Genomic DNA, 21,430 nt, shown 5'->3' with positions numbered 1-21,430 from the left:
TTAGCTTTTCATGAATTAAAATTATCTTTCCTTTTATCACCTCTCTTTTAAATTAAATGACAGAACATTTTTGTTAGGGTTAGAAGCTAGTTTGTTTTAACAGAATTTCTTGAATTCTTTGTATGTTGATTTGAGGGCATAACAAATACAGGCTCATCTGTATAATCTAAGGTCCTTAAAGCAGAATCTCTAAACATGTATATGTGACAAGAAATTCCCTGATGCTCTTTTTCTCTTTCAGGTGGGAGATGCTGTTGCTTTTCCCCTGATGGAAAAGCTTTAGCTGTAGGTCTCAATGACGGGAGCTTCTTAATGGCAAATGCAGACACTCTGGAGGATCTTGTGTCCTTTCACCACAGAAAAGATATTATTTCAGATATCCAGTTTTCACCTGGTGAGGCTGCATTAAATGTATTTAATTATTAGCATCAGTCTGGCAGTGAGTAAACGTATCAACATGTAATGATTTTCTAACTTACTTTACCTGAGACCATCAGACCATACTGCCCCTCTCTCATACACACAAAGAGAGTGCTGTGTGTGTGTGTGTGTGTGTGTGTGTGTGTGTGTGTGTGTGTGTGTGTGGTTTTTCAGTTTGTAGTATATGTGCATGTGTGGTGTGCATACTCATAGACGACAGAATTAGGTGTCCTGCTCAATCATCAACCACTTTACGACAAGGTCCCTTAATGAACCTGAGGCTAGGCTACCTGGCAAGGACAACAGTCCTCCTGTCTCTATGCCCCAGTGTTGGGTCACAGGGTGTAGTCATGCTCAGCTGTTTACCTGGATGTGAAGATCTAAACTTAACCCTGCATGTTGTCATTGCAGGCACTCTTACCACTGGCCATCGTCTCTCCAGCCCCAGAATTTTACTTTTTGGTTAAGCAGCAGGGTGAGGTGGAAAAGCCCTGTACTTGCCAGGTGTAAATATCTTGTTTAATCTTAATCCTTATGCCACTAATACTCCAAATGACGTGGGGCCAGGACACTTTAGGTGGACTTTAGTTTTCATGTTTATAAATAAAAGGGGCCAGTTAACTACTTTTTCGATATAATAATGCTTTTGAAATTGCATAAGTTTTATGTCACCAATTCCAATTCCTTTGATTCATTGTCTACTACAGAGCTAACTCAATGTAGGAATTACTAATGAGAAGACATAATTTCTTATATTGATTTAGGTCCTTCCCCTCACCCACCCTAAACTTAGCAGGGTTTTTTTCTTTTTTTTTTTTTTTTTTTTTTTTTGAAGGCTTGATTGTATCAAAATTGGATCAAAAATAACATAACTCTTTAAAATTTTCTGTCCACTGAACTAACGTGTACACTAAGAAAATGTACTTCATTTTGTTATTCATGTTCTTGAAATATATTGTCATTTGATATCAACATTTATGTTTGATTATAATATAACTTATGAAACCACTTAAGATTTCCCAGGAAAGATAAGCAGAATTACCTCTAGTTGCAGAGTTAAAAACTCCTCCCACAGGTAGGAAATGTCAAGCAAATGTTTGTGTTGTAGGTTCTGGGAAATACCTAGCTGTGGCGTCCCACGACAGCTTTGTAGATATATACAATGTGATGAGTAGTAAACGAGTGGGGATATGCAAAGGAGCTACCAGCCACATCACCCACATTGACTGGGACACAAGAGGTAAGACTGTACCTAACTTGCTATTTCTTCTAAGAGCTTCCTGTGTCCTAGTATAGCTCTTTACAGGGACAGACATGTCAGCTCTAGTTGAACACTACAGAAATTTAGACTTTTCAGTAGTTCACCTAATGTCATTCAAATGAGAGTACAGTAGGTGTTAAGATGTTAATTTTAAAGTATAAGTTCATACGAGAAAGAAATGTATTCATAATGTTCTGGTTTTTGTCAGGTAAAATCTTACACACTCCAAATTTGGAAATAGAAATGTTAGTGAAGATTTTAAAAGCACTTCTTCCATGACTTAATATACTATATGTTTTCAAAAATCATCGTACTCTTATGGCATACTATTTAATGAATACTTCTTTGAAGAATGCAGAGCATGTAACACTTTGAGAAGTTAAGACAAATGTCAAATATTTTAAATGCCCTTATTTAAAGGATATCTCACATGTTCAGTTTTGTAAACTTCATATTATAAGTTAAGATTTCTCAAATATCCTTAAACTATTTACTTGTATTTTTAAAATATTAGAAGGAATTCTAACAAAAAAAATGTTTCAAGTTTCTTTTTAATGTGCATAGCAACTAAAATTGTTTTTAATCTATCTACCTACATAAAAATAAGTCTTTTATGAATGAAATTGTTTACTTATATGGGAATTAAGAGGATGCAATGATGTTAATATCGTCACTATAGAGGAAGCTGACCTTGCACATGCTGAACAAGTGCTGTACCACTGAGCTATTTCCCTACCCCAATTCTGATTTTCTACTTTCAAACAGGGTCTCACTTAATCCCATAAGTTTGTCTTGAATTCACTCTGTAGTTCAGGCAGTCCTTGAACTTTTGAGTCTGCTACCCTAGTCTCAGCCTCTTGAATAGCTTGAAATACAGGCCTCAAACTTAAGTTTTCCTATAAAAATGTAAAACAAAACAAAACAAATAATTCCCACAAAGATCCATGAAAAATAGCTACCATTTCATAGGGAGTAAGAGACTGCTTATTTTGAAGCCAGTTATGAGTGACCACAGCCTAGGAACACAATCTCAGGTTATCCCAAATACCATGTTCCAAGGTAGTAATGAAGTTTTCATAATCATAAAGCAAGGAAAGTTATAAATCAAGACATTTAAAAAGTACATTTGTGTTTAGACCTGGTAAATGGGTTATGCAGAGAGGAAGCTCTGTTTAAGGCCTCAGATGCTGTTTGCAGACATTAGTCTTTGGGTTGGTGGAAGCTAGGGTTTGAGTATTCTAAAAAGGATTTACCTAATTAATAGTCACAAGCATGCTAGGTCACATGTAGAGGTGAGTAGTAAATGACTACTTAAGGGACTAAAGCTAAACCATGATCATTTGTCTCCAGACCGGAACATTCCACTCTCCCTAGAGAATTACACAAGTTCTGATTAACCTGTGAGATGTTTATCACATGTGATATTTGTTTGCTATGTTTTGGGAATCTTGGTTCTGGCTCATGATATTTGTGTTTATATGTTTTTAATATGTCTGTAACTTTCACTTTTTTTCTTTTAAGGAAAGCTTTTACAGGTCAACACTGGTGCTAAAGAGCAGCTATTCTTTGAAGCTCCCAGAGGGAAGAAACAAACCATCCCCAGTATGGAGGTAGGATGATGGTGATGGTTAGAGTGATACTTATGTGATAGACATTGGTTGGAAAGCTGAGGCCTCCTTCTTGTCATCAAGCTACCATCCATTCTCACATTGTTGGATCGGTCTGTGGGCAGGTTTGTTTTACTGGACTATGTAGATACCTAGATGGGTAAAGGAAAGAGAGACCTTTTAAAAAAGAAGGATTCTGAGCATGGTGGCACACACCTTTAATCCCAGCACTTGGGAGGCAGAGGCAGATAGATCTCTATGAGTTCAAGGCCAGCCTGATCTACACAGGACTGACTATATAAGTCAGTCAGGACTTACATAGTGAGACACTGTCTCAAAAAAGACAATAAAAGAAAAAAAACTTGTGTACTTAGCTGTGCTTGAATCACTGTCATCAAAGGATAAGAAGCATCCCCTGCTAATAGAGGATGTGCTTTCTCCTTTAAGTACTGTGCGTATGACCTCTTTTGAAGACCGTGTACCTACGATGTTTGTTCCAGTGGGTATGTGTGAGGGTGGGAGAGGGGAATGGGGGAGAGATGGGAAGGGTGGAAGGAAATTATTCTCCATCTTGTATCCGATCATCTTACTAATTTGTCATGACCTAGGAAGAGATGCTCAGAAAATTTAGTGTGAAAGGGATTAATAAAGAAAGAGGCTTAGTTTCTAGACTGGTTGGAAAACATGTTTGTGATACATTAATAAAGACTTAGATGCATAGTAAGCATTGTTTTTGGCTAACTTGTGGGAAGAAGCAGTTTTATTTATCATTGTTGCTCAGCAGCTAGAGCACATAGTATGTATATAGCAAGTATATCCTGAATAATACTGTGTTGGAATTCTCTAGGGCAATGGGCCTGGGGAACTATAAAACCAACTCAGGATTTAGCAGTATTTCTGTTACATCTCACAGAGTGATACAGAAATGTTCATATTTGGCACATTAAGAATTAAAACCTTATAGCATTTTTTTATACTTTTAGGTGGAAAAAATTAGTTGGGCATCATGGACAAGTGTACTTGGTTTATGTTGTGAGGGAATTTGGCCTATAATTGGAGAAGTCACAGACGTAACTGCCTCTTGTCTCACCAGTGACAAAATGGTCCTAGCTACAGGGGATGATTTGGGATTCGTGAAGCTGTTTAGATACCCAGCTAAAGTATGTATTTTTCTTTAACTCATCTAATGATTATTGTGATCAAAATGGTTAAGATAATATAAATTTCATTGTTTTACTACTAATAATGCATAGTTAGTAAGTTATATTTATCACTAGAGGTTTGGAATTGTGTTTCCTATTCTTGTCATCATATTTATCTAAAGTAAGTATTATAATGTACTAAACTGTGCCTTTGTTTGCATATTATATATTGTACAGTGCTTGTTTTATGTTATATTGTATAGTGGTTTTCATTATTAAATATATAAATATCCCTTGTTCAACATTCCTTTTATCACTATTAAATAAATTTTATAATTATAAGTATACATATAACTTAAATATATATTAGGAGTCAATATAAACTTTATAAATGTAGGTTTGACATTAGAAAAGGAGGTAATTAAGCTGGGTGGTGGTGGTGCAGAGGCAGGCAGATCTCTGAGTTCTAGGCCAGCCTAATCTACAGAGTGAGTTCCAGGACAGCAAGGACTCTTACATAGAGAAACCACATCTCACCCCCCAAAAGAAAGAAAAGGAGGCTATTAAATATTAAATATTCAAATAAAATTAAATAACTGATCTTTTTCTGAAACTAGATTGTTTCAAACAAATTCTTTACAGTGCTGCATAACCTCATCTGTGTTGTTGATTGCTCAATTAATTTTTTCACTAACCTCTGTTCACACTACTGTAAAACATCAGGCCCTGCTTACTACAAAAATAAAACTTGTATAAATATAGTACAAGTGAATTTACATCCCAATTGTTTTAAATTAAGTTAGATATTGCAGTCTAGCATCAATATGAACATAAATAAATGGAATTTGAAGTGGGATGCTAAAATAATACCATGGTATTTAGTCCATGGTAACCTCAGCTGCCCAAATGAACATAGGTTTAAAACATCTTATTGGGAACTCAAGCATTCAAATAAACATCCCAGACCTGGGCATTTAGATTCATAGTATGGAGTTTACCAAGCCTGCTTGATCCCTAATGAGAGAAGGGAGGAGAGAAAGGAAGGAGCCCACTGTAGCAAGAACCACACAATCTTAGAGAAACTCTTAACTTAACTTAAACTTAACTTAACTTAACTCTTAACTTAAAAAAAAAACCAGGTCTTTATTAACATTTATCTGTGGGGAACAGCATATGTGCCTCATGACCTGCATACAAATGGAGGCCAGAGGACAAATTGGAGAGTCGGTTCTCTCCTTCCACCAAGTGGTTCTGAGAATTAAACTCCCGTCACTGGGTTTGGCAGCAAATTCCTTTTATCTGCTCAACCTTGTGTCTGCCCCCCCCCCGCCCCGCCCTGAGAACTCACTGATTTTGCTCTCACTGGGTTTTCTTTACTTTTAAAAAGTTTTTCACGTTTTTGTTTTGTTCTGTTTTCTTATTTGGATGTAGGGCGTGGATGGGTATACACATACATGGATGGATGGATGTGAGCATCTGTGTGCCATGGCACACAGATGGAGGCACATGGCACAGAGGATGCTTGCTGAGTTGGTTCTCTCCTTCTCTAGTGTGGCCTCTAGAGATCACACTCCTCATATCCTAAGACTTGGCAGCAAACACCTTTCCCTGCTGAGCCATCTCCCTGACCCCTGTGCTTTATTATTTAAGAAACTTGATTTTAACAACTTGTGAAGGTGTTTACTTAAAACCTGCCTACAGTGTATTAATCTCAAATTTACTTGCTTAACTAACCTTTCCTGGGTCTATAATTCACAGTTCTCTTGGTATTTAAAGGAAAATAGTTCTGGAGAATGTAGTTCTACAGTAGAGTGTTTACTGCCTATTTAGCAGGTGTGGAACACCAAAGGATGAAAAAAAGTATCTGTGTATATGTAGTACTTATCAAAGAAAGCACAGTGAATTGAAGTGAAATATAATTGTGTGTGTATAATGTGTACACACATAAAACTTCAAGAACAAAAGTTTCTTTGCTAGTATTCAAATTAGCCAGGCAGAAGTGGCACAAGCCTTTATTCCCAGCACGTTGGAGGCAGAGGCAGGCAGATATCAGTGAGTTTGAGGTCAGCCTGGTCTACAAAGTGAGTTCTAGGACATCCAGGGCTGTTACACAGAGAAACTTTCTCTCCAAAACACAAACAAACAAAAAGAATGTTTGAATTTATTTTCAGGGGAAATTTGGAAAGTTCAAGAAGTATGTGGCTCACAGCACACATGTCACAAATGTTCGCTGGACTTACGATGACAGCATGCTGGTTACCCTGGGAGGCGCAGATATGTCTTTAATGGTATGGACAAATGAAATGGAAAGCTATCGAGAAAAAAAGTCTTGTGACAGTGAAGAGTCTGATATAGATTCTGAAGAAGATGGAGGTATGTCATTTTAAAACATTTAAACAAAAGTATAGGAAAATTAGCTGTACTGATTTAACTACAGAAGTTAAAAATAAGAAATAATTAGTGTTTGGGTCAGTTTTACAACAAAACAACAGTTTTGTGATTAGTGACAGACATGTATTAATGACTTAGATACTCAACATCTGTGAGACAGCCAATCATAGTTTAAGTGCTGTTAAAAGTTTTTATGCTATTGAGCTCTATACTTTAAGATAATTTTGATTTTCTTAATGTGCCAGTAATATCAGTAATTATAAAAACAGGATGAATAATTTAACCACCCATACTTAACATTTTAAGGTTTATACTAGTGTAATTTTGCACTGATATGTATAATATATGAAATAAAAATGAGATAATTGAACTCATCTTTGTAGCTTGCAATAATGTATAATTAGTGATTATTAGTAGACATCAGACATTATTATTAAATATTCTTCACATAAATTTTTCTAGCTATATATTTAGTAATGTGGCTTTAATAATTTATACTGTTGCAAGAAGATATATATGTATATATATTAATGTAATTGATCACATTATTATTACTTAGTAACATTTATATTTTGATGATAGGCTATGACAGTGATGTGACAAGAGAAAATGAAATTAGTTACACCATTAGAGCCTTATCAACTAATATTCGCCCAATGCTTGGAGTCAAGCCTCATTTGCAACAAAAGGAACCTTCAGTTGATGAGAGGTAATAATAAAGTTTAAAAGTTTAAATGAGGAAAATGGTATTGGTATAAAAAAATTGAATTACATCTAAATAGGCTTTCTGCCTATTTAGAATCTGCTAGAATAGAATCTGTTAGTAGTGTTGAATAACGCAGTGGTGAACCTCTGTTAGAAACTTGGTGTTTACACTGTCTTTGCAAGGAGTTCAGGGGATGTCATATCCATATAATCGTATTTGCTGGCTTTCATAAATATGTGATAGATTGGTGAAGACACAAAGGTGTGGCTCAGTCTCTAGAAGCCCTCAATGAAGAATAAGCTAATATTATTTCAAAAACTTCACCCAACAGATGAGTTTAAGCGGGATTTCCTAAGTGGAAATTACTGGTGTTGATATAGAATCAACACATGCAGAGCGATTCTGTCGAAAAGAAAAATCTTGTGTGTGTTCCTGTATAAAAATACAAGTGCATGTTTGTGTGAGCATGTATGAACACAAATTCTGGACCTTGGCTGTGGGCTGTTGTTTCTCAGGAGCCTCATCCATCCATTTGTTCGTTCGTCCGTCCGTCCGTCCGTCCGTCCGTCCGTCCATCCATCCATCCATCCATCCATCCATCCATTCATTCAAAGAGACAAAGTCTCTCACCAGGCTGAAATTCCCCAAATAGGCAAGTCTGGCTGACCAAGAACTCTCAGAGTTAACACCTGGGTTTTCTTTTGTTTGTTTGTTTTCACATGAGTTCTGAAGATTGAACTTAGGTCCTCATGCTGGTAAGGCAAGCACATTACTGACTGGCTTCCCCAACCTAGCAGAGAACTTTTTAGTAAAGTCTTTGCTGAGAGGAGAATTTGTCCTAATGTTTTCCAAGTCTAGGATGGAGAACAGTGATTTGTATGTGTAGCGCGGTGATAGAGTTAGCACACGTGAGGCCCTGGCTCTATTCTCAGAATCAGAACAAAGTAAGCCTATGGTATAGACTCCACAAGTGAAGAGGTTTTAAGAAATAATAAAAGACATTGCTCAGAAACAGGGAGAAACAGAGGTAGTGGCAGATGGCGTAGCAGTGACTTCCAGAGAAGACTATGATGAAGGAAAATTTACTATAAGAAGTTTATATTTGGTGGAAAAGCAAATAACATGAAACAGAGATGAAGTTACAGGTGAGCTGCACCTAATAATGGGGAAGGAGATGACTAGGCACTCTAGGACTCACTGCTAACACAGTACCCAGGGAGCACGGCTCCTTTCTGCTTCAGGTGCTCAGTTTGCCCAGGAAATGCCCTAGGTACCAACAGTGGGCTGTCATCATCTAAAGAGGAGTCAGAGAGTGGTGTGCATCTTGCTCTGTGTGAAGAAGCAAAGTATAAAATTGCTAGGAAAGTCATCTGTACCGTGATCTGTATACTTGTGTTACAATTCCAGAGTGTGGCAGCTTGCTAGAAAATAAATAATGTCTAGTGCCAAGTGTGTACATTTGGAGCCAGACAAAAGGCTGAAATACCCATTTCATTTATCACTTGTGTGACCTTGAAAAAAAATATTCATCTGTTCTCAACCTGTGTCTTCACTGCCCGAATGAGAGCTCTAGTCCTTATCTATGGATTATTTCAAGTTCTAAATAAAATAATCAAGAATTAAATAAATATTAAGAATTAAATAGATTTTTACTAATGGCATCACTGTCATTTAATGAAATATAGAATAGGCTGGGCGGTATGATACACATCTTTAATCCCAGCACTTGGGAGGTAGAGACAGATCTCTGTGAACATGAGGACAGCTTGTTCAACAAAGCAAATTCCAGGCCAGCCAGGGCTATAAAGTAAGATCCTGTCTCACACACACACACACACACACACACACACACACATACACAAAGGAAAACAAAAGGAAGAAAAGGAAAGAAGGTAAGAAAAAGAAAGAGTAACCTGAAATACTAACCCTAAGATTAAATATTCAAAAGGTAATGAGTACTACTTGATATATATGGGAACACATATAAATAAACAAATATGGGTTTTGTAAATTGAATACTTGAAGAATTATTATTAGTATTAAAATTCTAACTCCCAAGTAGTGAAAATTAGAAAGTGCCATAATCTCTTTCATAAGTTATATTGGTTTTTCTCAATGAGAAATTTTATCATTCATCAGATCAGGTTGTTATATAGACTAACTTTACTCTGGAAGCCATAGTTTGTCACAGTAAAGCAGATTTCCTCTCCGTTGGTGAAGCAATCCACATGGTGGCAGATGGAAATCTGTTCCCCTTTTGAAGAACTGTTTAACACTTGCATCTGTAATCATTTCCATTAGTCAGTATTGCATTAGTTTTGTTTTCTTGGGACAGGGTCTGACTCTGTAGCCCAGGCAGGCCTGGAACTCACTGTGTACAGTACCCCAGGCCTGCCTCATGTGCATACTTTTTCTGCCTCCGCATCTCAGGTGTTACAGGTGTATGCCACCGTGCCCAGCTCTAGTTTGCATTTTTTGCAACTAACGTCTCAGAATTATTCCTGATTTATTTATTTTTTGCATTTCATTCTCGATCCTTGTAGTGTCAATTCTGCTAAATTCATTTGAAAATTCCAAGACAGATGTCACTAATGTGACTCAGAAGAGTGCTCATTAAAAAAAATGATAAATAACAGGAGATAAAAAGAGATTCTGCCAGTTTTGAATATATTACTCAAAGTATGCTTTAGTTGTTTAGTTGTTTCATATTTTAATGTTAGTCATTAAATGTTAACCAGTTACTTCATAAGTAGTTAAGCATCAGAACATCTACCTTTAAGGAAGTATTTCTGATGATAAATAATTATTGTTTAGTTAATACTTTGTGGGTATTTTTTCTGAATGGTTTTAATAGTGATATGAATTTCTTTTTTAATAAATATTTTATAGCAAATATTTTGCATCTAAGGTACTTAATTTTCAATCAGCTTTCTAGTATTTTTAATTAACATCCAAAATTTTGTTATAAAATTAGAAATTTTGTATTTTCTTAAAGTTCTTTTGATGCTACTTTTATTCTGCTTATTGTTATGTATATTCACCATCAGTTTCTTATGTGTTTCACCACTTTCTTCTTTTCCTTTCAAAGACAGGGGGTAGTAAGGTAAGTTGTTTTTAAAAAATATATTCTTTTTCTTTCCTTTTTAAATTTAAACTAGAAACAAACTTGTTTTACATGTCAATCCCAGTTCCCTCCCTTTCCTCTTAAAAAACATATCGTAATAAAATGTATATTATGTTTTGACCTCTAGAGTATTTCAAGGTATTAATTTTTCCTATAAAGCATTTAGTTACACTTGAAAGAAAACAATTAGAAAATGAAATGAGGTTATCATTTTGGAAGTAGGCCTTCATTCTAATTTTACAATTTTCATGAATCTGTGAGTTTAAGTACTTCCTTTGGATGCCCATGAAAACAAACATAGTCACATGTAATTATCAATGGAAGATTATTTACTTTATAAGCATTTTCCATTTAATGATGTTTAATATGCTCATTCATTTAAAAGTAGGTAATATGGTATCTTTGTGTTTAATAAAAGTACATGGATAAAAAGGGAGTGCTGGCTTGCAGCTCCTTTCAGATGAAAATGTCTTCGAGCAATTCCAAAGGAGACAACATGGAAATGAGTCAATTTTAGAAGTAAGAAAAGATACCACTTCTAGAAAAAAATGCAGGCTGAAAAGTGCATTTGAGACCAGATTGTTCAGAAACTTGGTCTGTATCCTTGAGTAATTTGACAATGGAAATTAATTATCTGGGAAATACATTGTGTTTTCAAAAGAGTAATATATGCAAGGATGAGTCCAGGGTATGGCTTGAGCTCCAAAGGGGCCCACATAATCTTACACGAATTAACAGAAGTGAAGCATCCAGACCTAGTTTTGTATGGAAAGTAGTGTGTTTGGTACTGAGCTTCATGTTAAAGGACCCTGGCCTTTCTGAGTACTGTAGAAGAAACCAGGGCGAGGGAAGGTCGGAAGGCTGCTTCTAAGAGCACTCTGTTATTTAGGAATAACTTGCTTGGAACATCAAGCTAAGTGGAGATGTAACCGCTGTCTTGGATGTGGACAGCTTTTTATTTGAAGTAACCCCACCCCCACAAGTGTGCTTGGACGGCCATCTGTCAGGAAAGCTGGGAAAGGAGACATCTGTGAGTCCTTACAGTTCAGTTAGTGATTATGTTGTGATTATTCTCCTTCCACTCCGGGGTCTAAATCCAGGCCTCCCTCAGGTGATAGGCAACTGTTCCAACACAGCTGCATCCTCAAATTCTTGTATTTTTATTTTAGTTTGGTGTTTTGGGACAGAATCTTGAAGTGTAGCCAGAGCTGGCTGGCATTTGAGAGCCCTTCTCAGCTGCCAGAATGCTGGGGTTTCAGTCACACACCACCTGCCAGGCTTCATTCTGCAACTGAGGGAATTGTTCTTTTAGGGAGGGAGAGAGAGGTGAGTTTGTTTTGAGACAGTCTTGTTACATAGCTTTGGCTGCCCTGATGCTCAGGCTAGCCTTGAACTCACAGCAGTCTTCCTGCCTCAGCTTCCCAGGGTGTGCTGGCATTACAGGCAGCCCCACCACACTCAGTTGGCATTCTTTTTAATAATTCTTCCTTTGGTAGCCAGGTCCCAAAGTCTGTAAGGCCCTGAATACCTGAGTCCACCTGCTTGAGTGGGTACCTGGGGAACCTCCTTAGAGCTGAGAGATGGTCTCCTGAGACAGCCTCTTTAAAAACAGCCCCAGTAACAAGGTTCTTGTTTCCTTTCTTAGAACAAAGAAAAGATGGACTCTTGAAATTTGTCACTGAACGTTCCCAATTCGCAAGTCTTCCTTTTTTAATCTTCTGGTTTCTCTGCCATTAATGAACTAATTTAAACTTTTCTTAAGTGCAATAATAAAAACAAGCCTTTAATGTATGAAATACAGATTATCTGTGTTAAATCTAGCAATATTTTATTATGTGAGATTCTGTAATAATGTTTAAAATTCGGATATGCGTTAAAATCCTTTTCCTTTTTTTTCTCTGCCGCTGAAAAGAGGATCTAGGTAATCACCTCCTTGCTGTGTTTTCAAGACCAAATTTTGTGTTTTTACCATCTCTCTGTTTGCCATTAATGAGCAGTATCTCTGCTCCTGCTTCCCTCCCTCCAAAGGAATGGCATCTTAATTATCTGGCTTACATAAGTCACTGTATTACTAACATTTTATGCATCCAAATTGTATAATTTTACAAGCCAAATAATTTCATTTTAGGTAGTAATACAATTTATGTAAATAATCTTTATAAAATTTAAATATGCTTAATTGTTACATAAGGTTTTATAGATAAAACTGATAATTAGGTTAGAATTAAAACTGTAAGATACATGTTACTAGACAGGCGCTTTAACCAGCTAAGCAAAGGAATATAAGATACATTGTAAATAAAGTTCACAAAGTTGACTTGTAAGAAAAGCTAGGCTTTCCATCATTCTTTGAACTAGTCCTGGTAACAATATTGTTAAATGTTAAATATCATTAATTTAGTTCTATTTTTACATATGGACCTTCAAAAATGTGAAGGTTTGACTTTAAATTTCTGTGATAACTTGGAAAGTTACATGTTCTTAATGAAGATATTTTTGTGGTACCAGTCAGATCCTCAGTACATACTATTCAGTGTACTATGTGAATATGTACATTTATTAATAATATATTACATTGCTTAGTATCAGATCTAGGCTTTGCTTATGCTAGGCTAGATCTCCAACACTCTGTATTTATTTCATATTGTATGTTCAATATTGTTCAATATGCACCAAGGCTGGAGAGATGGTTCTTGCAGAGTACTGGGTTCAGTTCCTAGCACCCACATGGTGACTCGCAACTGTCCTTAATTCTAGTTCCAGAGCATCTGACACCTCTTCTGACTTCTGTGGGTGCATGAACTTGTACACACACATATGCATGCACACGCGCGCGCGCACACGCACACACACACACACACACACACACACACACACACACACACACACACAGAGCAGTAATCCAGACTTTAATGGTAATCTGGAAGTGTTTTAGTGTGACAAACTAACATTCTTACATTTGCCTATTCTTATGCTATGTTATTTACGTTATGAAGCACAGACCAAAGATATTAAAAGTAAAAATGAATAAAAATATTATTTCTTTCTACATTAGAAACAAGAGTGGGCTTCCTTTAGGGAGGGTGACATTTCCTGGTTGGGAGACCCAGTGGAGGTCCCAGGTAATACTGTTTTTCCTCTGTCCCACCCCTCTGTCCTAGGCCCCCAGTGAGTAGGGCCCCACCACAGCCAGAGAAACTTCAGTCAAATAATGTTGGCAAGAAAAAGAGACCCATAGAGGTAAGGAAAATGAATTTCCCAATGTTCCCAAGTTTCCTTCTTATAAAACATTCAAGTTTTGTCATTAATTTCACAAAACTGGCTTTATTGAATTACCTTTGCTTGGTTGGGCGCAAAAGTTGGTTGCTTAATTGTTTTCAGGTCTGAAATTTGGATTGATGCCCTCTGTTTCTCTTAATTTCAAGCAAGTCTTTTACTCTAACATACATAATTTCCTGCATTTGATCTGTATCTTGGAGAAGGCCTAACTGTAAATTTATATGAATGATTTCATGAATGAATATGGAAGCACACACACCTTCCTGGTGTCTTACAGTTAGTAAATTGATTTTATAAGTTAAAGATTTAATGCAGTATTTTAGGAACTTTTTACCTCTTATGATACTTTTACTCTGTGGGGCACATGGAGAGGGTTTCTCCTTTCTTCCATCAGGAACCCTTCATAAAGCCAGTCTCAGCAGCAAACAAGCAACCTGGGCTAGCTCCAGCACAAGAAAGTTGTACCTGCAGGAGGGATGATTCGTAGCCCCTCCCACCACCCATAAGGCAATGAAAAGGAATCTTCCAGTTGTAGGATTCTCTCCCAGAACTTTGCCCATGACTTCTCAGAAACCGCTTTGGGTTCTCCTGGGTGTCTAACTTGGACATAATGTATCTTAATTATGAAGAACAAGTACCTGGACTAGCAATGAGCAAAAAATGAAACACCCCTTTAGCCAGAAGAAAGGCATCAATGGTTAACAAATAGAAACTCTCGGAATGAGAACTCATTCTCTCAGAATGAGATGACCTTGTGATTCCCTTCTCTCTTTGATACGTTTGTACTGAGAAAGATGGGGTGTGTGTTTTCATTGAAAAAAGCATGCTACATAAAAACTATTTATGTCCAATGGCTATTGCACCCATGAAGTCACAGCTGTGGTGATTACCTGTATAAGACTGGGCCCATGGGTATTCCACCACCAATAGGGAATGGACTCGGAAGCCTCTCTTCCTGAGGAGCTGTAGTCAGTGTTTGCTGTATACCCTTGGTTGTCCTTTTTAAAGTGAATAACTGCCACCTGTGCACATGCAGACAGCAGCAATCAAGGCAATGGGCTGCCAGGAGATGGGAAAGTAAGAGGGCACTTTTGGAGAAAAAGGGGTTCAGTGGGAGATGGATAAGAGGCTAGTGGGGGAAGATAATCAAAGTATAGTGTGTGTGCGCGTGTACACACGTGCACGTGTGTGCATGCATGTGTGGGTGTGTGTGCTTATGTGATGTTTATGTGAAATTGTGAAAGGCTAAAGAAAAATTTAAATGTCTAGCTTAATTTGGGATTAGCAGTTTATAAAATATGTAAAGCACACTCTCCCTTTGACGGAAAATGCTAGTTTTTTGTTGTTGTTTTGTTTTCTTTTCTTTTCTGTTGTTACAGGACCTTGTGTTGGAGCTTGCTTTTGGCTATCGAGGCAGAGACTGCAGGAACAATGTGCACTACTTAAATGATGGCGATGATATAATTTACCACACTGCCTCTGTTGGAATTCTGCACAATGTTGCTACAGGTAGGAGTCCTAATTCCCTGTCCACACACTGTTTTTAATTTAGAACTCCTTAGCCAACAGCCTTAAGTTGTTTGTTAAAATGACATATTTTTACCTATTTTATTTAAATTGGGAGGGTGTTTTTTTGTTTTTTTGTTTTGTTTCAAGACAGGGTCTCACTACTTAGCCTTGGCTAGCCTGGAACTTGCTATGTAGATCAGGCTGACCTCAAACTCCAATTCATAGAGAGCTGCCTGTCTATGTCCTACTTTGGTTTTGAATGTTTCTCATCAGTTTGGGGTTACATTGTATAATGCTCAGAGGAAGCTGGGTGGTGGTGGTGCATGCCTTTAGTCCCAGCACTTGGAGGCATAGGCAGGCAGATCTCTGTGAGTTCGAGACCAGCCTGGTCTACAAAGTGAATTCCAGGACAGGTTTCAGAACTACACAGAGAAACCTTGTCTCGAAAACAAAAAACAAACAAAACAAAAATAATATTCAGAAAAGTGTCTGCTAACTTATTTTCCACCAATTATATCAGCAGCCTGTAATTACTTGTTTGTTCCTTTCACTGGACTTTCTGCTTTGGAAAATACAAAACACATTTCAACATGAGAAGATTTATTTACTTATTTTAATTTTAATTGTTTGGATACAAGTCCTTATGTTGCTCACTCTGGCATGGAACTCACTGTGTAGCCCAGGCTGGCCTGAAACTCAAACTCATAAAGATCCACTGGCCCCTGTGGGATTGCTGGCACACCCAGGGGCTTTGAGGAAGTGTAAGTAACATAAGTGTATAGTGTGTTGTTGAGAACCTACTGTGTGTGGTCCTCTATAATCTACATCAGCCGGCTGTCCTGACTTCATGTCCACACGGAGTTATTTTACCTCCTGTTTTATTTAGTCTTGTTATTATCTTTATGGACTGCTGTTGGAGTCTGTGAAGGAACCCTTCACTGTCAGAACTGCTAGAAGAACAATATTAGCTTTCTGATCAAAAACCACTACTTACAAGATAAATGCGAAATATGAATAAACAGCACCAAGATTAATAAATGAGAAATTACTTTTGTTTTTTTCTGTGACTACAGTAAACTTTTTTCTTTCCAAAACCAAAGGGGGAAGATGATAGGCGAATATTCAGTCTTGCATAATTCTGCTTACTTTTCCATCCATATTGTGCCACTGCTTTCAGATGAACCATGCATATGCACGGTTAGCTACATCCCCAGCCTTTTGTTCGCCCATCTCTCGTGGTACTTGGTATCTTCAGCTTGTATGTGGTTTATCCTTTTCAGGGCTCTGTCCCTTTAAGATTACCAAGTCATTGTCATTCTTTGGATAGTAATCGCTTACATGGTCAATGCTCAAAACATATTTTTAATGAAAAAATAATTTATTGTGCTAAATAAGTGCATTTGTTTGTTGCATCTTAAAGGTTTCAAAGTTAATTCTCAAATCCTTTCTTTATAGGGACTCAGAGTTTTTATCAGGAACACAATGATGACATTTTGTGCCTCACTGTAAATCAGCACCCCAAATTTATCAACATAGTGGCAACTGGCCAAGTAGGTATGTTTCTATATTTCAAAAAGAAATAGTTTGGAACATTTGCTTTGTTCTAGGAAAAATGGAAGTATATTAAATTGTGGATTGCTCAGAATGAATGTGTATGCACGGAACATATCCTTCTGCTTGCTGCCAGGTAGCTTTCTGTTCCTTAACTTTGATTATCTGAATTTGTTCAGACTGTTGTGTAAATAGTGTCACTTTAGCAGGAATTTTCTGGTTGCATTCAATAGTATATGAAACTTGAAGGAAGGATAAAAAGGGAGCCAAGAAATTAATTAGATCAATGGGGATAGACCCCTTGTTCAGCAAAGGTTAGGTTGGGTAAGAGAGAATACAAGTCTGTTTCATGTTAGAAAACCTGTTTGCCATTAGTACTGACCAGATTCACCAATGGTTTGAAATGGACTGTTGGTTTATTTTTAACATCTATCAAAAATCAGGGTTCATTACTCTATGAGTAGGATAGCATGCCTATCTAAATTGACAGTCAAAAATTAGCATGATACTGCATTATAGATGTGGCCAGTCAAGTGCACTTGTAAACATGATAGAAATTATCATGTTTTTTAAATCTCAGTGAGTCACAATTGCTACACTCACTTTACTCACTTTTTTTTTTTTTTTTGGTGTTTTAATGTCTTAATTATCCCTGCAAATAATGTCTGTTCTTCTCTGGGTTGTCTGGCTTCATAACTGTGCTACATAGAACCCGTGTATTTTGCACTTCTGTAGAATTTTCTTTTCCCAAAAAAATTAAGGTGGGAAGAGGTGGCACATGCCTTTAGTCCCAGTACTTGGGAGGCAGAGGAAGACAGATCTCTGAGTTCGAGGCCAGTCTGGCCTATAGAGTGAATTCCAGGATAGTCAAGGCTACACAGAGAAATCCTGTCTCCTTGAAAAACCAAGCAACCAACCAACCAACCAACCAACCAAACAAACAAACAAAACAAAACAAAATAAAACTTTTAAAGTCGACACACAAAATGATAGCTTAAACCCCATAGCTTTATATCTAATAAAGTAATTCAACGTCTCCCCAGAAAGCTTGCTTATAAAGTATTCCTTCATATAGAACAGGGGTGAGTTTCTTTGTGGTTACTCCCTCATTGGCCCTAGTTCTTGGGTATATAGAAAATCTCATCACATTCCTGTGACTACCTTCCAGCTTTGGAGACAATTGTTCTCTCAGTGACTTTCTCCTGGTGGTTGTCTCTCAGAAGGATCGTTTTTGCACATTTCCTAGGAGTGGGTAATCCTGGAACAATGAAATTGCTTTCCAGGGGAAGCATTCTCTCTCCTGGACTATGTCTTGAGTCTTTGATATCCCAGAATTCTCCACCAAATGGTTCTGAACCTGCTTTCAGGCTTACCTGAGCCGCTTCTCAGAGTGTGTCCATCTAGTAACACATTGTACACCAGCATGTGTATTCATAAAGGTGGGTCGAGGGTAGTCACCTTTCACTGGATTTGGGGATTCCATTCTGGGATACATGTCTTAGCCAGTTTTCACTACTAGAGCAAATACTTAGATGAGGTGTTTTTTAAAACAAACAAAGAAACTATGCATTTCTTACCATTTTGGAAATTGGCAGTTAAGGCTAAAGATGCCAGCATGATTGGGTTCCAATGAAAGTCATCTCCCTAGCCTTGTTGTATCCCTATTGTCTTTCTTACTTATCTGTCATCTTTTCTTAAGCTGATCTTCACTGTGGGGCTCTATTCTCATGACCTAATCACTCCCAAAGGTCCCATGCCCTAATGCCATAGTTGGAATTAGAATGACATCACATGGGTTTTGGAGGAACACAAACATATCATTCCATAGCAGCCTCACATAAGTACTCCCATGGTCACTTGTGGTATGGGATGTAGCTGTCTGCTGAGGAGAGAAGGCAGTGTTATATGTCCCCAAGCTCCAGTGAGTTATGGATTTATACTTGTCCTCCCAGATCATCAGAGGAAAATATCTATCAGGATTAAAACAAAACAAAACTGTGGACTGGAGAGATTACTTAGTTTGTAAAATGCTTGCTGCATAAAGATGAAAACCTGAAATCAGTTCCAAAAACCATGTAAAAAGAAAGCCTGATATCATGTAATGCACTTGTAATCACAGCACAGGATATGCAGGCTGATGGATCCTTATAGTTAATGGACCATGTAGGCTAGCCTTCTAGTTAAGTCTCAGGTCATTAAGATCCCCTTTACTTAACCTGAGATAAACCTCTGTCCTCCACATGCGTATGTGCACATGCACTCAACTGTGACACATACACGGGGGTTGGCGGGGGAGTTGTGTGTGGAGATGACAGGCTAGAACATAATTAATTGGATAATTTTATCTTTGTTGTGCTCCTACGGCCACTTGTGGCATGGGATGTAGCTGTCTGCTGAGGAGGGAAGGTTGTGTTATATGTCCCCAAACTCCAGTGAGTTCCAAATTTATAGTAGTCCTTCCAGGTCATGAGAGGAATGTACCTAAATTATTATAATCATTTAGGCTATAGTGTTGCAGCTTTCTTCTGCAATCCATCCTCTTATCTTAGACTCTCTGAGGGTTAGCTAGATCTCTAAGATAAACACCCCATTCTATCAACTTTTCTTCATGCAACAAAGCATCGTCTTTTCATCAGTTGATTATCAGATTGTCTCCAGAGCTAAAAATGGCAGAGCTGAATACTTTATTCTCTTTCCTCATGTTCTTGAGAAAGACACCTGTATACCTGTTATCAGTTTATCCTTGAAGTCATTGCTCCACAGAGGTGGGTATAAGACATGATTGATTTAGAAAACTGTCATGTCTCTTCAGTGGGCACGGAACTTTCCCCTACTCTTTTTCTTGCTATACACTGTCACTCTTTAAAGTTTTGTTCATAGGCCATAAATATGAACATAAGCTTTCATATTTTTCTCTTGTGCATATTGTTTCTGGAAGTCCCAGGGGAGTCATAAACGACACTTGTCCCTCCTCCTAATGTCCCAACAATAAACCAAGGTACAATTGCATCAAGCTCACTCGGGAAACCACTCTTGGGATTACTTACAGAGCATAGGCAAGGGGTTTGCTATAGGTGTATGGCCCCTAAGGCCACATCTGACAGTCTTCACCCAGCAGGGATGATGGCTTGCTCATAGCTGCATAGATAGAGCCCCATCTCTTAGTCTCCATCAGCCTAGACTCTGTAGCCCCTCCATGAGGCTATGTGCAGCTAGGGCACAGTTACACACAAGAGGTGGTGTGGAGTGGCTGGCTACTCAGGTGGGGTCCCATGGCCCTACCTCATAGCTCCTCCATGAGGGGATGCCAACAGTTATCAAGCCTGGCTGTGGTGGTTTGCTGGTGGGCATGGTCGAACACCCTAAGATGGCAGTTGTTTGGCTCAGGTGGTTGTCTAGTATAACACATATGGAAAGTCTTTAGTTATGATGAAGAACACCTTTTGCTTGTTGGGTTATTTAATAGCCTTTGCTGCCATGTTCCTCAGATCTAACTCTTTCCTGCAGGCACAGATGTATCAAACCTCCAAAGTGTTATTAGCAGTGCATTTTGTAAGCCCAAAAAGGTTCACTATTACTTTACAAACTATTATGAATAAAATATTATGTATTCATTAAATACACCCAAAGAAAGACTAAATGATCATTCATTGAATATTAATATATGTAGATAATGAAAAGTATCTTCTCTCAGTCTACTCAATTTGATATAATAACCTAATTTTGTATAGAATATTGTAATTTTAAAAAACCAAATTATAATCATGTTTTATAAATACTGTTATATCACTTATGGATAACTTTTTAAACTGTTTCTTCACTATAGGTGATTCAACAGACATGTCAGGTAAGGAAACTTGAATACTTCCTGTTTTAGTTATATTATGTAGCAGTAATTGCTGAAGTATAAGTAATAAGGTATATACAAATAACATATTCCACCCTTAAAGTCCAAACATCTTCCTCCTGCACATACAACTTGTAGAATATTAATGACAAATAATGTGATTTTTATCTTCAAAAATAGTAATATTTTTAAAAATGGTTTTAGGGCTGGAAAGATAGCTGAGCCAGTAAAATGCTTGCCTCATAAGCGTGAGTACTGAGTTTGAGAACCCACATGAAAATTCAGGTATGGAGGTACGCACACTTGAATCTCAGCAGCAGAATGGTACCTGGGGTTTGCTCATCTGACAGCATAGCCTAATGGGCAAGCTTCAGTGTCAGAAATAAAGTAGATAGTACCTGCAGAGAAGTGAAGCCACAGATTGACCTCTGACCTCCAACATACAAGTGTATACCTGCCTATACAAACACAATCACACTTGTACATACACTCATAAAGGTTTTGACCTCTCAAGTGTGCCTGGAGGTATTCTGAAGGGTTTTCTTACATCATATTATGTAGTCAGCACACAAATTCTTCATGGTAGTCAATAA

General features: G+C 37.5%; 1 protein-coding gene across 1 annotated transcript in view; it reads left to right on the top strand.

Moving 5' to 3' along the window:
- Nucleotides 1-21,430, top strand: part of Eml5 (EMAP like 5) — a 100,555-nt gene that overhangs the window by 61,565 nt on the left and 17,560 nt on the right. The window contains exons 22-32 of the mRNA XM_051196452.1: nucleotides 242-394; nucleotides 1,529-1,660; nucleotides 3,203-3,291; nucleotides 4,272-4,448; nucleotides 6,602-6,803; nucleotides 7,404-7,530; nucleotides 10,616-10,630; nucleotides 13,813-13,891; nucleotides 15,310-15,439; nucleotides 16,895-16,993; nucleotides 20,817-20,837. Of these exons, the coding sequence (XP_051052409.1) occupies nucleotides 242-394; nucleotides 1,529-1,660; nucleotides 3,203-3,291; nucleotides 4,272-4,448; nucleotides 6,602-6,803; nucleotides 7,404-7,530; nucleotides 10,616-10,630; nucleotides 13,813-13,891; nucleotides 15,310-15,439; nucleotides 16,895-16,993; nucleotides 20,817-20,837 (1,224 nt within the window). The remainder of the gene's footprint in view (nucleotides 1-241; nucleotides 395-1,528; nucleotides 1,661-3,202; nucleotides 3,292-4,271; nucleotides 4,449-6,601; nucleotides 6,804-7,403; nucleotides 7,531-10,615; nucleotides 10,631-13,812; nucleotides 13,892-15,309; nucleotides 15,440-16,894; nucleotides 16,994-20,816; nucleotides 20,838-21,430) is intronic.

Source organism: Phodopus roborovskii, unplaced genomic scaffold, assembly GCF_943737965.1.
Source record: "Phodopus roborovskii unplaced genomic scaffold, PHOROB, whole genome shotgun sequence".
NCBI lineage: Eukaryota > Metazoa > Chordata > Mammalia > Rodentia > Cricetidae > Phodopus > Phodopus roborovskii.
The sequence above is the reverse complement of the archived record's forward strand: the minus strand, read 5'-3'. Positions and strand labels throughout refer to the sequence as shown.